Below are 16,000 nucleotides of genomic sequence, written 5' to 3' on the forward strand. Positions count from 1 at the left end.
TTGGTTTTCCTTTATTGCTTTTGGGTTTCCTGCTTTGCCCAAGAAGGCCCTCCCCACCCCAGTGTTACATAAATACACCTGTATTTTTTGTCTAACACTTTTGCGATTTGGTCTTTAACCATTTGGCTCTGAATTCACCTGCCATGTGTTTTTATACATGCTGTGAAGCAGGGGTCAAGCATCCCCAGTATCACTTACTACGGACTGCATTCCTTCCCACTGCCGGCAGAGGACACCCACCACGCGCAGAGCCGGCCCAGGATGCTGGTTCCGGCACGGGCTCTGAAGCCAGTCTCCGAGCTCTGCTCCCAGTTACGGCCACTCGCTCCATGTCCTGTGAAAGTTGTTTAGTCTCTGTGTCCCTCACCCCCTCAATCTAGAAGATGGGTGATGGGTGAAAGAATAGTACTATCTCACAGGGTTTTGAGAGAATTAAGTAGATTAAGCCATGAAAACACATAGAATAGTATTTGGCACCTAGAAAGCACTCGGTAAGTGTTAGCTGGTTTTCTGTCACATTTACATATTTTCTTGGGGCTGTTTCTGGACTTCACGTGTTAGTCCGTTTTTCCATCCTGTAGCCCCGCACCATGTTTTGATTATTATAACTTTCTAATATATGTTAATAGCTCTGTCAGTACCTCACTGTTCTCTTTTAAGATTTTCATGATGAGAATAGCTTTGAATTACATATAAATGTGTTATATACTGACATGCTAATGACATTCAGGCCCCCCACCCCCACTGAGAACGCAATGTGCCTTTCCCTCCATCTAGATCTTGTGTAATGACCTTCCGTAGAGTTTCTGATTTTCTTCTTGCAGGTCTTCCTCCTCCCTGGGTACCTTTATACAAGGGAAAGTATAGCTTGTACCATACTGAGTGAGATATTCTTCTGTTTGTAAATAAATATTGCTGGGATAAAGATAAATTAGTTATTTTTTAAATATTTTCCTTGTATTGACATCTCACTAAACTCTTTTATCAGCACTAATCTTTTTTGTTGGTGAGTCTTTTTAGTTACCTAGTCATTCGGTCATATTATCTAAATGATGATAATTTCGTCTGTTATTTTCCATTTACATCACTGTATTTTTTCTCATTTCACACCTGGAATTCCCCAAACAAGTAATAGTAGCAACGATGGTCTTGATTTTTGAGAAAATGCCTTTGATATTTTTGTTTATTTAAAATTATACTTGCTATTGTTTTCTGATGAATACTCTACTATATTTCAGAACTTCTTGGTTCATTCTAATTGTTTGGCTGAACTTGTTCAGTTAATTTCCTCAGAAGAATTTTGGGGGAAATATAATATCTGAGTCGGTGCTTGTCTCCACCCCCCAAAAATTCTCCTGCCCTCACCAATTACTTGACATAAGAGGCTTAGATAATGACCTAAAAAGAAGTCTGTAAACACTTCACACTGTTTCCCCATTTTCAGTGTAAAATGAGAAACCTAATAACTTGATTATTTTTCTTTTCCCAGAAACTTGTGAGCTTGTGAGAGCATTTCTCTTCTCTCTCTCCCCTGCTGCCTCCCCGGCTCCTTCCCTTCCTTCCTCCTCCCCCTCGCCCCACTTCCCTCCCTCCCTCTTTCTCCCCCATCCCCCAACACACACACACACACACACACACACACAGTCTTCTCTGTCTTTGGCAATATATATCTATATATGCCCTTTTTCCTTTTCTTTCCTGCCTAGGACTTACTCAGAAAATTGAGGTCTTTTCAACTTAAGAAAGTTTTTCTCTTATTTCTTGATTTTTACTTCTCCATATATTCCTCTCTCCTTTTGGACCTCTTAGTCTCTGCATGTTAAATCTTCTATATCTGCCTTTCATGTCTCCTGTGTTTTCTTTTTTCTTTAAGTTTTTATTTTAATCCTAGGTAATTAACATACAGTGTCTATTAGTTTCAGGTGTACAATATTCAACATTTCCATACAACACCCAGTGCTCATCACAACGAGTACACTCCTTAATCCCCATTGTGGTTTCCCTTTCTTTGTGGTTTTGCTCTGTATTTGTGTTACATTTTCTTCCATTTTGCACAGAGCAGCGCCTGGCCCATGACAGGTTCTCGGTAATTAGTTATTGAATGGACGAATTTTGTCCAGGAGACAAATTAGATCTCACAGTGACTGTTTTCCCATTTCTCTATTGAATTTTCAATTCAGAAATCATGTTTTGTTGTTGGAGAAAGTCTTTTAACATTCTACTTAAGTCTCTTTAACACTCCTCCTTTTTTTTAAAGATATTAAATGTCTTTTTGCTTCTTCCTTCCTTCTGCCTGGCTGTTCAACGTGGTCTTCCTCAGTGGAGTGTGATTTTTTTTTTTCTTTGCCTATTTATCCATGGGCACAAAGGCCTTTGGCCCCCGTGCAGGTCAGCCTGTCAGGTGTCTCAGGCAGCAGTGGCCTGCAGTGGGAGGGACACGGGTGTGTGGTGGTGAGCTTACAAATTGTACTGTTCCCATGCACTGAGAGGCCTTAGTCTCCCGAGCACCCTAGGTGGGGCACTTCCATCCATCAGTGCTGCCATCCTCAGGAGGTGGGGGGAACAGCAGTGGGAAGTGGGGAGTTCCAAGGAAATGAATTATTTTCTAAAAAAAGGGGGGGAAATCAGTAGATTAGTTGACATTGTACACTTGTCTACATTTTATCCTGTTAACATACCAACAGTGGTGTTAATACAAATATAACAAATATAGAAGATTTCCTTAAAGTCCAGGAAAATGGAATAGTATACGTAAACCAACAATGAGAAATGACAGTGCTGCACAACAGAAAATGCTTTTCAAAATGCATCTGCTCTGACTGATCGTACCCAGTTCCTGTTCACCTCTGGTGGTCCTAATGGGGGTCTTACTGGCCAACAGGACGGCACAAAAAACCATGGGGATTTTTGTGACAGTAAAAGGACAAGATGATATTAAAGGGACTCCAGACTTTTTCATGACCTCAACTCTCAGTGCTTTACTTTCCTGTCATAAGAGAGATTTTAATAAAAGAGAATTAGGAATACAAATGGAAAAGCTGTTAACCCAGAATGTAAGTTTTGGTTTTTAAACAAATACAAGATCATTCTCTCTGAGCTAAATGAACAGTTTTGGTTAGTTTCGGTTTTGCGGTAAGCAAAGAAAAGAAAAAGTAAAAAATTTAAGGGGCACATGGTACCTCAGTCAGTTAAGCATCTGACCCTTGATTTCAGCTCAGGCCATGATCTCAGGGTGGTGGGATCAAGCCCCACGTAGGACTCTGTGCTCAGTGGGGAGTCTGCTTGAGTTTCTCTCTCTCCCTCTGCCCCTCCCACCCCATGCTCACAAGCACATGCACGCTCTCTCTCTCTCTCTAAAATAAGTCTTTTAAAAAAAGTAAAATTTAAAAAACAATGTAAATGCCCTATGCTGCAGGATAAGTTTCAAAGACACCATGATCTGAAAATTTGGGCTGGATAGCATGCATGGCCTGTCTTTGATTGTTATATAACAGTCACTAAGCCTGCCCCTGGCAGCGTCTGGACCTGTGGCCCCACATCCAACCACCCTGCTGCCCTGGGCACCCTACTGGGAAGGCATGACCGCCGTCCCCATTTCCCAGCCACCACACATGGTTCAGGGGTGTGTTGGCTGAGCTGGAGGGCTATTGGCTGTCCAGGCCAGCCTGGAAGTGTGGGGGCCTCACCCACTTCTACCTCCGGTGACTCTCTATGCCAGGGGGGTAGATGGTGGTTGAGCATCCCACCAGATCAGTGAGGTCTTCTGATGCTTCCTTTCAACCTCTTTTTATGCCCTGGCTCACACTTACCATTCACTACTCCTCTGCCGTGAGCCCAGTCTCAGGTTCAGGAGACCCCGGACGTCCTACTGTGATGCTCAGGGCTCAGCAAAGCAGGCTACCGCCAGCCCCCAGGAGGGGTCCCACTACCTCGCAGGATGCACACTCAGCTGATGGAAGACACGTCCTCAGAACGCGAGGGCAGCCGTTAGTCTGAGGGGGCCAACCCAAAGGCCAGGCATTTGATGCAGTTTTCTTCTTATTCGTGCTCAGGTGGATGGAGTGGAACCCTGGCTTCCCTTTGAGTATTGATGCCAAATGTCACAAGGATTTACCCCGAGACATCCAGTTTGATAGTGAGAAGGGCGTGGACTTCGTTCTGAACTACTCTAGAGCGTGAGTTTCCAAGAACCTAAGGATGCTGGGCAGCCCCTCCAGGGGCCGGGGCCGCGAGTGGGACCCTCACTCCTTTCTTTGTGGAGGCTTTGGGCTGGGGAGCAGCTCAGCTGGGCACTTCTTCCTACATCATTTGACTATATCTTGGCCATGCTGGATCCTCAGTGCACAACCACAGGGTGGCCTCTATCTAAACCGAGTTACAACCTGGATGACTCCAGACACCAAACAACTCTGTTGTCAGCCCAGAGTCGAGGTCTTTACTTGAAGTATCCCATTGCCACCCACGTCTCATCCCCCCAGGGCCAATTCAAGGGTAGACACCCATCCCCTGGTTGTCTGTCACAGCAACCCCGTGAGGCAGGCACAGTTATTTTCCTCACCTTGCCGTTGGAGAATCTGAGGAATAAGGAGGTCACATACCTTGTCCAATGGCCCCTACTGATAAATGGCAGAGATCTGAGTTCTGTGCTCCTTCTTTGTGATTGAATTCCCACAAGGCTTCTACTGAGACTCCTTGGGTGTTCGTGAAACACGGAGCCCCAGCACCATCCCAGGGCCAGTGGGGGAGCCTTTGAGCTGCGCCTTGACACTAGGGAGTTCTCACAATCATACACATCTAGAAAACTCTACATCCGTGGTTCTGCCACCTGACTGAGTCTTAGATGGACCTGAGGAGCTTCAGCATCTCCTAGTGCCAGGCCAACCCCACAGCTAGGAGGACAGTCTCCGGGGTGGGGCCCTGGTCTCGGACAGGCATATCCAGGAGGCAGATGGGTGGAGAGCCACTAACCCAGTCGGCTTCGAGGGCAACATTTGCTTAGTGCATAGCTACTCCCCTCAAGAAGGGCCCTTCATCGGGTCGGACACACTTGGGCCTGTGCCAAGGTCTTCTTCCTCCTTTGCACATTTGGGAAGAATTCTACACACACACACACACACACACACACACACACACACACACACACAGAGCCTCACAACAGCCTCCATATGGAATCCCCTCAAATCGAAAAGACCATGTGCGTTTGTCTCTCTCAGGCTGCATCTACCTGGGGGGGAGGAGGTGGTAACGACCTAACACTTATCAAGCCTCTGCTGAATGTCAGGCTCATAAGTGTGGGTATTTTCTACTACAATCAGGTATATAAGCTGACATTCCACCAGACCCAGGTCTGTGGGTTTTGTCTAAGAATTTGTCTAAGGTCATTTAGGCAGAAATTGGCAAAACCAGAATTTGAATTCAGATTTACTGGGTCCAAAGCTGGGAATTTTTTTTCCCTGCTACAATTGGGATCAACTAGAGAGAAAAACTAAAACCAAACATCTGGGCTAGTAAGGCACTGTAGTACCCAACATCTGGCTCCCTGGAAACACCAGGGCAATTAAATATCTCATTTCCCACCCAGGGATTCCCAAAGGCATGTGGCTTTTAGGGCAGAGCCCTGACTAGGATGGTCTGAGCAGAAAAGAAGGCCGTTGTGAGAGGGGCAGTCTGAAGAGAAGATGATAAGGATGGAGAGCAGCAAGGTCAGAGGAGATGAGACTGCTTTGGGGAATAGTGCCACCTCTGCTTAGTAATGGCCAAGGGATGGATGGTGGAGGTTTAGTGGATAATGGATGGATGGGTAGATGGTAGATAGACGGATAGCAGAGGGATGGATGGATGGGTGGGTTTTGGGTGGAGGGCTGGTAGAGGAATATGTGGATGGCTGGATGGTGGAGTGAAGGCCACGCTGTGCCTTTCTTATGTTGCTCAGTGTTCCTGCAATTAATTGTCGTGTCTGTATCTCAGGAGCCTACACAGCAGCCGCCACAGAATAGGTGCTCAGTTAACTCTCTCACAAGGAATGGAGTATGATGGAGCTGATCTCTCAGGGGCCTTTGTTATCACCTCGTGGGCCCTCTCTTCACACACCCACATGCACTCTGTCTCTCATCCTCTCTCCCTCTCTCTCACATGCACGCACGCACGCACGCACGCGCACACGCACGCACGGTCACCGTTCTTCTCCCGTAGACCCCCTTCATGGCCAACAGCGTCTTAGCTGTGCGTCTCACAGTACTGTCCATGCGGCCTCGCCGCCGCCCCCCTCCCCGCCCCGCCCAGGCTGTCCACCCGGCATCGGCAAGGCCATTTCTGTGTATGTTCTCAGAGTCCCCTGGGGGATTCCAGTGTGCAGTCAGGACTGAAACCACTGGCCTCCATGCCTCCCTTGGCCTCATCCTCCACCCAGTTGCCTGTGGGGTCCTGTCTTCCCCCTGGGGTCTCAGGATGTATGTCCTTCCCTCCCAGCTCTGTCATCTCTCCCTGGGACATTCAGGAATACCCTTCCACCTGCTTCCCCAGGATCCATCCAACACAGCAATTGGAAGTTCATTCTCAAGTGCACATATAGTTTGTTGGAGGCTCCTTCTACAAAGGCAAACACAATTCTTTTACTCCCCCCTCTAAAATCCTTCAGTGATTACCCCAGCTACAGACGAGAGCCTGCACATCTCTGCCCTGCTCCCCTGCCTTCCCTTTTGCCCCCAGATACACAGGACATTCCAGCCATGTGCGTCCAGAACTAGTTAGCAAGGCATCTTCATGCTCTTTGTCTTTGCACGTGCCATTCCCTCCACCTCGGATACAATTCTTTCCTTCTTTCCAACTCATTATTTTTGAGGACCTAGATGAGGTGACCCTTCTCCCAGAAGCTCCTAGAAGCTCCGGGGTCTGAGTGAGGCCTTGTGCTCCCCAGTACTGGCCACACAGGCCACCATTTCTCCAATGACATCGCAACCCTTCTTTCTTCACATCTGCCATGTAACTTGGTCCCTTGAGCTATGGACTATTTGGCAGGAACATAGCATAGAAATCTTGAGATGGGCCCTCAGCCCTTCCTGGTCCAGCACAGCTCAGCAAGTCAGCTAAGCCCTGCCTCTGCGGGCTGAGGACCATGAGGTTCTAAGAAGAAAATGGGAGATGTGCTCTCTGCATTTGAGGAGGGTGCAGCCTGAATTAAGGGGACTGGACCTCAGGGAGATGGCTCAAAGCACCCCCTACCCCGAGGAGATGAGAGGAGCACATGGGAGGGGCCTCTGGGCCAGTGGAAGGTGATCTTAGGGAAGCTGACTTCTCTTCAGCTGTGGCTGGGCCTGCTCACAGAACCAAGTGGGTTGTAACATTTCCTCGTGGCATCAAAGGAGGAACAGCTTGTGTGTTTACTTACCACTCGCTGTTTGCAGACTAGAGCTTGATTGCAGGCAGTTGATGGGTTGATAAGGGAATGTCCCTTTAAAGGAAACTGAGAAAGAGAGCTTCCTTCCTAGTAAGGTTGAAAGTGCAGAAATGAGCCTGAGTTCCAGAGGAGGTGACCAGCCTCGCGCCAAGACCAAGGTGCTCGGACCCCCACCCGCTGTGCATTTCCCATCAGATGAGATCAGGTGGAGGCTGCTCCCTGAAGGGGCATCCTTCTCCCTGAGGTCACAGGGAATCCTTTGGGAATCCCTGGGTGGGAGATGGGATATTTAACCTCACTGTAACCACAGATGGCTTCCTGGGAGGGCAGCCTCAGAAGTGCTACCACAACCTGCACGGGCTGCTCCCGGCCGGGATTTGCAGGGTTCACTGACAAACGGGAAGCTGTGAGAGAGATCATTGCTGCATTGCAGACGCTTGGCTTGGCAGCCTTCAGGGATCAGACGGGAGAGCCTAGAGGTGGCGAAGGGGCTGACTGAGGAGTAAGGAGAAAGGCGGGGTGTGGTGTGGATGGACCTGGGGTCTGGTTGGAATTCAGGTCAAAATGGGGAGAGACTGACAGGAGACCCCCAGGCATTCTTGACCTGTGCGTCCCACTGGTCAGGAAAATGGAGTGACCCTTACAAAGGGAAGCTGGGGAAGAAGTGGGGGAGGTGAGTCCAGCTCGGGGGCGTTGCGGAGGCTGAGAGCCCCGGGCAGCCTCTGGTGGTGCCCTGAAGGCTCAGGGCCAAGGGCCAGACGCTGTGTGCCGGGGAGGAGCGAGAGGGCTAGCGCGGCCTGTCAGCCGTGGCCCCTGTGACCCGCTGCTCCCAGCCCCCCGGAGAGGTCCCTGCTGCAGGGCGGAGGTCAGACAAAATCCCATGTGTGGCAGCTCCTTGAAGGGAGTCGGTGGTGAAGAGAAGGAAGGCTCAGGCGTCTGAGATGAAGAAGAGCCAGGGCCTCGAGGGGAGAGAGAGGGGATGACAGTGGATGGGGCAGAGTTCCAGCGGAGGAGGGCGGAGCAAGTGGCGTGGTGAGGCCCAGGGCTGGGCCTTTCATTTCTCCGGAAACCAGAGCCATGAGTTCCGTGCAGGAAGAAGTCCCCACGCCCTCTTATTGCCACCCCAGCTCGGACACAAGTTGGCTCCACGTCACCAAAGCACTCACAGAAAATAGTGTTCTCCCCCGTAGCTCCACAAATGCTACCCAAAAGCCCCTGGTCTTCTTGGAAATTTTAAAAACCATCTCCTCCTCCTTCTAACTGATGTCTATATATCAACCCTGTTTACCTCTATTGAATTTTGTGAGACAGAGCTATGTCCTACTGGGAGATAAATATGTTATAAAAATGTAGAGGGGAGATTCCCACCTAAAAGTTAGACAGACCTGGGAAATTTTAATTATATTTGCTAAAGTAGCATTTTTTGTGCGGTTAAAAATGGGTCATGAAAGAAGACATAATACAAAGCATAAAGTCTGGTTTCCCTAAAAAAAAAAGGGGCTTGGTCGGTAGTCAAATTATATTGCAACCTCTTCAGCGGTGGGTCTCACACTATAACTTGCATCAGAATCCCCTGGAGGGCTTGTTAAAAATCAGGATTTCTGGACCCACCCCCAGAGTTCCTGATTCAGGAGGTCTGAGGCAGGACCTGAGAATCTGCATTTTTAACAAGCCCCCCCCGCCCCGGGGGTGCAGCTGCTGCTGGCCTGGGGACCACAGAGAGGACCCCTGCTCTCCAGGGCTGTAAGGCTTGAGAAATCCTGGCCTAAAGAAATCGGCTTAATGTGCCTGTGCCCTCCCAACTCCTTAGACTGGCTTGCCTTTGTGGGCTGGAGGCCCCCCAGAGCAGGTGTCCCTGCAGGGACAGGAGGGAGAACCTTCTCCCCTTCTTGGTGTCCTTCTCTGCTCTTCACTTTAGCTCAGCTGCATTAATGGAGCGCCTGCTGGGGGCCTGGACCCCCAAACTGCTCTAGGTACTAGCAGTCCTTGCCTTTTCTTTTCCTGTGCCCCTCCCCACACCTACCTCAAGCCTGGCCTGGGACTAGAAAAATAAAATGCCGATTCCTACAGTGGAACAAACTCAGTGAAGGAAGGCGCAGTTTTAGCTGAATGCGGCTCTTTCCGCAAGGCTGGTTCTAGGGCAGCCGGGCTCCTCCAGGACACTGGGCAGTTGCAGCAGGCCCCCCTTGCTCAGGGCAGTAAGGACAGGCAGCCAGGCTGCCTGGAGAGGGAGCAGGGGTCCAGACAGCGTCTCTCAAGCATTCATGTGCACATGGATCCACGTGGGACGTTGGTAGACACAGGTTCTGATCAGTGGGTCTGAGTGGGGATCGAGTGTGCATTCCCAGCAAGCCCCCGTGTGATGCTGGTGCCGCTGGTCCCTGGACCAGACTCAGAGTAGTGAGGTTGTACTTTGCTTTCCTGGAGAAAAATTCTATTAATCTCTTAAAATTATAGCAACAACTATCAACCCAGGATTCATTACCCTTTAAAAGCAAAGGGCTGCCTTCTTTAGAGCCCGGCGGTTAGGGTTGATTCAAACTCTACCTGTGTCCTCTTGGGAGAGTCATTTCAGTGTCATGACCCTTAGTTTCCTCCCTCTGATATGAGGCTGATGATACCTAGCTACTGGAATTGTTACGAGATTTCTGTGAACTCATGTATGTAATGCCCCCCCCCCCGGTGAGTTCCCTCTAATATCTCCATTCTGGGTGCTTGGGAGGACTTCAGCCCAAGGAAGGAGCCCAGCTGGGGAGCCGCCTCCTCAGGTACTGTCCCCACCCACTTGCTAGCTCCCCGGGCTTCCTCTACCCCCATGTGAGCAGGGCCGGAGGAACTACCGCTGCCCCTCCTTTAAAATGTTTACTGTAGAGCTCCTGGGGGGTAGGGCCCGAGATGAATCAAAAGTGGCCTTTTGGTCCCAGCTCCAAGAAGCTCACAGTCTAATGGGAACCAAGTCAGGGATAGCTTATCACAACAGCATGTAGGAACTCTTCCTTAGGAAAGGAATGCTGGGGAAACTTGAGGCAGAAGAGGAAGTAACTCTGGGGGACCAGCATCAGAAAAATGCTTTCCAAGAGAGAAGACGCCCAAGCTGGGTTTTGGAGGATGAGTAGGAGTTTACCATGCTGCTTGGAGGGGTGGAGGGGATGGCATTTTAGGCAGTAAGAATTCTGGTGAGCCAGGGGGGCCAGAGTAGAGGGCCTGTGTGGGGAAGTGGGGCTGAGGCTACCAAGGCAGGAAGGTGGGCAAGGAGCCCAGCCTTTACCTGGCAGGGGGTGGGGAAGCAGGACTCTGGTGGCCCGAGAGGCTCGGCATTTTGGTGTCAAGAAGGAAGGAGTTGGTTGTCAGATGCACTAGAGAGAGATCGAGAAAGCTTAGGGCTAACTGCCGGGCCCTTCGGATGCAGCCCCTAGGACGTCACCAGTGCCCTGGAGGAGAGCACTTTTCGGGGGCAAAGGGGACAAGAAGTAAAGAAGAGTAAGTACGTGAAGATTCCTCCATGAATTGGGTGTGAAGGAAGAAAAAGATGAGCGAATTAGACGAGAAGACCCAGGGGAAGGAAGAGGGGAAAGTGCTGTGCTGCCGACAGGATTTTGAACCTGTCTGCTGGTCCCCCAGAATGCCAGCGCTTAAGGCTGCAGACCTTAGTATTAACAGTGAGTGACAATTAGGGCACTACTTGCTAATGTTTGTTGAACTCTTCATGAACTAGGGTTTTCTATACATGAGGTCAGCCCCGTGAGGCAGGGACAGTCATTGTGCCCATTTCACAGGTGAGAAAACTGAGACACCGTAAGATTAGGGACTTGCCTAAGGCCATGTGGCTGGGAAGCGATGGGGCTGGGATCTTAGGCCAGGCCTTTACCACCCTGTGCTGAGCAGCACCATCACAGCTGCCATCTCTCAGGGACTCCCAGCCCCGTCCAGACTTGTGTCCCTACCCCAGCACTTGGGTCGGGGGTTCCAAGACCCCCGGGGTCCAGCCCCCTAGAGGTCTGATGGGGAAGGGACACCCAAGTGCCTGGCAGCCCGCTCTACGTGGACAGTTCCTGATAGAGAGAACCCACAGAACCAGGGCCCAGCTAGCCTGGTCCCCACAGCCCACGCCATAGCGTGCCACTCGGTCCATGGTTAAACACAGTCCTGCTCTGGAAAACACACTTGTGGCTGAGGTCACCAGAGAGACCTTCCCCATTGAACCTCCATCGTTGGGCAATTCAGCTTCCGTGGCACTTCTGAGTAATTCCGGTGACTTATCTCTTCTCAGATAAGAAGAATCTTGTATCTTATCTCAGAGCCACCTGCTCTGCCTGGAATGAGGCCAGCTCTCCTCAGTGAGCGTTGCCCCCCACTCCCAACAGCAAAACTGTGAGGTGCAAAAATGGAGAAGCTGCTAGAAGGAAAGGGGCAGGGGAAGCAGAGGAAACAAGAGCTCCCCCTCTCCTGGCACAGGGCGAACAAACACCCCAGTGCATGTTGACCTTGGCTGTGTGACCTTGAATGAGCCAGATGCCCTCTTTGGGCTGCAGGTTCCTCTTTGTGCAATAACAGATCTTCGAAGTCCCGATAATCCAGGTGTCTGTAAGCATGTAGAAATATTTTGCCTCAGGATGACATGCAAATGTTTTCCTCCTAATTCCACGTCTTCCTGAATCTGTGGCTTCCTCTGGGTGCCACCCCACCCCACGTTCAGTGCCAGCCTTTTGTTTCAAAGTCAGAGAGACCCAGCTGGGTAGACCATGAGCCAAGGGCTATGACTCACTCCCAGCTCCCCACAAGGTCCCTTGGGTTTTGGGACCTCTCTCTGGGGCTCCATGTGGCACGGGGCTGTGCTGGGGCTGGCGGGCCTGCAGAGACCTGGGAAGGCCTCTCCTCTCCCAGAAATGCATCCTTTTCCACACCCGGCGTGACAGTGGAGGGCACAGTGCGGTTTACTCCTCTAGTTTAACACTGGTTTCTGCCCCAGGAGGCTCAGCGGACAAGGGAGGTGCAGGAGGACAGGGGTGCTGGCTGAGGAAGGCGGAGCGATGCCGACAGCCCCTTAGCCAGGGGGCCTGCCTAGCCCTGGTGAGACACCAAAGCATGTGTGCAAAATAAGCGTGTGTGGGAAAAAAACCCAAAAAACCACCAACAGAAAACCAAGTGCGTGTGTAAAAGCTCCTCCTTCCTGGGGAGGGGCGAGGATAAAGTGTTGAAGAGACCAGCCCGGCCTAGAGGGCAAGTCCAGCATCATTCTCCAGCCCCGAGGCACTGAGCGCCTGCTGTGTGCACCACATGGCCCAGGCTGCGCCCAGCACCTTCCTGGCACCACAGCCCCTCAGTAACCGGCAGGCAGCTGAGTCACCCGACTCTTGGAGGAGAAGGCGAGGCCCATAGAGGTGACCAGCCTTGTGGCTCCTGGACCCACTCCCAGGCAGTGTGGTCTCCTGGGGGGTCCCAGGGAGGCAGGTGCAGAGGAGAAGCATTTGCTAGACTGAGGGGCGGTGTGGGGAGGGGGGGGATCTGAAGGGAAGTCATAAAGGTGTGTCGTGGTCTGCCTCACATGCCTTTCCTATGTTCAGTCACTCGGACTTGCTGCCCTCATGCATGCTCCCAGGCAGCTCTCCGGGGATAAGACAGCCATCTGTCCCCATCAGCCAGGGTCGCCCTGGACAAAACACCCGAGCCTCAGTCCTCTGATGCTGCTGGGAAAGGTGTGAGGGGGCTTTGGAACTCCCACACCTTCCTGCAACAGTGCTCTGGCCCCAGCCAGCACCTCTCCCCTCCCCTCCCACCCGCTCCCCGCCAAGGAGTGAGTCCAAGGAGAGCGCCAGGGCCTGCCCAGGTTAGGGCTGCTGCTTCTGGGAGGGGTTGGCTCCGCTGGTCACGCCCGGGAGGTGGGGCACGGGAAGGGGGTCCCCTGCCCGGGTATGTGCACTGTCCCTCTCAGTCAGTGTTTGGTGCTAGTGCTGCTGGAGCCCCTGGAGGCCCTGGAGCCCCTGGAGGCCCCGGCTTGGCGTGCGGCAGTGCAGACACCCCCTCGCCCTCCTGGAGCCGCAGGCTGAGGAGGGGCTCACACGCAGGGCTAGGTACTTAATCTGCCGTCAGCACTGCTGAGACCACATCATGGGGCAGCCTGGGCTGGGGAAGGGGCAGCTTCCCTGAGATCAAAGCGGGAGTCGGGGTCCTTGAGGCAAGCCCTCCAGATACACTCGCCCCGTAGGCTCAGGAGGAGGAGAAAGGGGCAGAGAGCATTCCAGGCAGAGGGAACAGAGTAAGGATGTATGAAAGGCAGTAGAGGTGGGAGGCTTCAAGTCTGGAGGAGTGGGCGGTGGGAAGGAGACAGGATAGCTGCCTGGTAGGCACCCTCAGCTGGGGGGGGTGCCAGAGAGAGAAACCGAGGCAGAGTGTGTCACATGAGCACTGGCCAGAGTTCCCTAACCTCTGTCCCGTGCCTGGCTTGAGTTAGTAGGGAAGTCTGGGATACCTCTCTCACTCCCTTTGACCTTTCCCAGACCCGTCCCACAGTTCCCTCCTCCAGCAAGCCCCTGGGATCGCTCGGACCGCTCAGATCTCACTCTTGAGTGCCTGCAAGCTGCATTTTATGAAGCTCCTGTCCTGGCTTATTTTGCTATCCTGTGTAATGAGCATTTGGAAAACTATCTCCCTCAGCACCAGGCACAGAGCCAGAGTTAGAAAGTAAATAAGGGATCAACTCAATCAAACCACTCATCCCCTAAAACTCCCGGAGACTAGCGCTAGAGTAGCTGCATAGGAACTAGGGCGCCCTGGGCATTGGGGGCAGCAAAAGTGTGCTGAATGAATGAAGGCGTGGACGAAAGCGGGCGTGGAGGGGATTGGAGGCACTGTGGACTGTTCTCGAGGGCAGTGGCCCGTTTCCTTCCCAGGGGAGATGCAGTTAGGCGAGCATGGGCATCGGTGCTGGTTTCTGTCCTGGTTCCACCAGGCCAGTCAGCTGCCCCCTCAGAGCGGCTCTGGGTTCGGTTCCTTCTGTTCCTTGCCACCCAGGAGGCCGCAGTGTGAAGCGGCTGTGCCGAGGGGGGCAAGGTGAGAGCGAGTGCGAGTGGGGACGCTGTCTCCTGGTCTGCAGGATGGAGAACCTGTTCATCAACCGCTTCATGCACATGTTCCAGTCTTCCTGGAGCGACTTCGCCGATTTTGAGAAAATCTTCGTCAAGATCAGCAACACTATTTCTGGTGAGTGTGCTGACCCCTTTCTTGGGGTCTCTCGTGGGGCTGGAGAGACTTGCCTGGGACTTGGAAAGGGCTGCCCCACCCCTGCTTCAGCATGGCAGCTGGCTCCATGGGCTGGGCTGCCCTGGCCTCCCCATCAGCCAGGCCCGCACCCCTGCCCGAGCCCCCGCGGTTCCCCAGTGACCCTCATGCCCAGAGGTTTCCCCTCCTTGGACATTCAGGGCTAAGCACCCTCCAGCTCACTTCATCATCAAAAGTCTCAAAAGTGTCAGAAATTTGTGTTTACATGAATCGGTCATTTATGATACTTCTGAACAGAGTGAAAGCAGAACTTAGCTTGTTTTTTAAGCATTTACAGAAAAGTGACCTTGGGTTCCCTTGGCCTAGGATGTGTTCGGTAGGTGTGGGCTTGCAATAGCAGGTTCATTGCCAGGGAAGGCCCAGGAAGGAAAAACAGCGAAGGTAAGGAAACAGGAATGATGGATGAAGGGTGGGTATTGAAAGAAGCACCCGGGGAAATCTCCCTTTGCAAACTCCTCCCCAGGAGGCCCCTCTACTCCCTTCATTCTCCCTCCTTCCTCCCCCTTTTGTTCTCTATTCTCTCCCCCTTCTCCCCATCTCCCTTCTCCCACTACTCCCTGCTTTTCCCCCTTCTCCCCCCTCCTCCCCCCATCTCCCCCTCCTCCCCCCATCTCCCCCTTCACACCCCTTCTCCCCCGTTCTCCCTCCTTCTCCCTCAGTCTGTCTCCATCCTGGGTGGAAAGACTGGAGTCCATTCTTCCCCTAGAGGCACAATGACGTACAGCAGATCTCTAGAACATACCCATCGTACTTAACTGAAACTTTATGCTCATTGGTTAGTAACTCTGCATTTCCCCTCCTGCAGCCCCCGGCAACCACAATTCCACTCTGGTTTTATAAGTGTGACTGTGTTAAATACCACATGTCAATGGCATCGTGCAGGATTTGTCTCTCTGTGACTGGCTGGTTTCACTTAGCCTGATGTCCTCCACGTTCTCCCATGCTGGCACATCCTGCAGGATGTCCTTCCTTTTATAAGGTTGTTCCCACACCTTGGCTGTTACGAACTCTGCTGCAGCGACCATGGGAGTGCAGATATCTCTTCCAGATCCTGATTTAAATTCTTTGGGATAAATACCCAGAAGTGAGATCACTGGATCATGTAGTAGTTCTAGTTTTAGGAACCCACCCTACTGTTTTCCATAGTGGCCACACAATTTGCATTCCCACCAATAGAGCACAAGGGTTCCAGTTTCTCCACATCCCCTCCAATACCAATTGTCTTTTGTTTTTATAATAGCCATCCTGACAGGTGTGAGGCAGTATCTCATTATGGTTCTCATTTGCCTTTCCCTGATGATTAGTGACATTGAGGATTTTTTCATA

The 16,000-nt window shown here is 51.7% G+C and overlaps 1 protein-coding gene across 1 annotated transcript in view; it reads left to right on the forward strand.

Moving 5' to 3' along the window:
• The window catches only part of ALOX5 (arachidonate 5-lipoxygenase), a 64,477-nt gene that overhangs the window by 19,296 nt on the left and 29,181 nt on the right, over positions 1–16,000 (forward strand). The window contains 2 exon segments of the mRNA XM_025881007.1: positions 4,053–4,175; positions 14,490–14,596. Coding sequence (XP_025736792.1) covers positions 4,053–4,175; positions 14,490–14,596 — 230 coding nt within the window.

This window comes from Callorhinus ursinus, unplaced genomic scaffold (assembly GCF_003265705.2).
Source record: "Callorhinus ursinus isolate GAN/ISIS: 27379988/994484 unplaced genomic scaffold, GSC_fseal_2.0 scaffold20, whole genome shotgun sequence".
Lineage (NCBI taxonomy): Eukaryota > Metazoa > Chordata > Mammalia > Carnivora > Otariidae > Callorhinus > Callorhinus ursinus.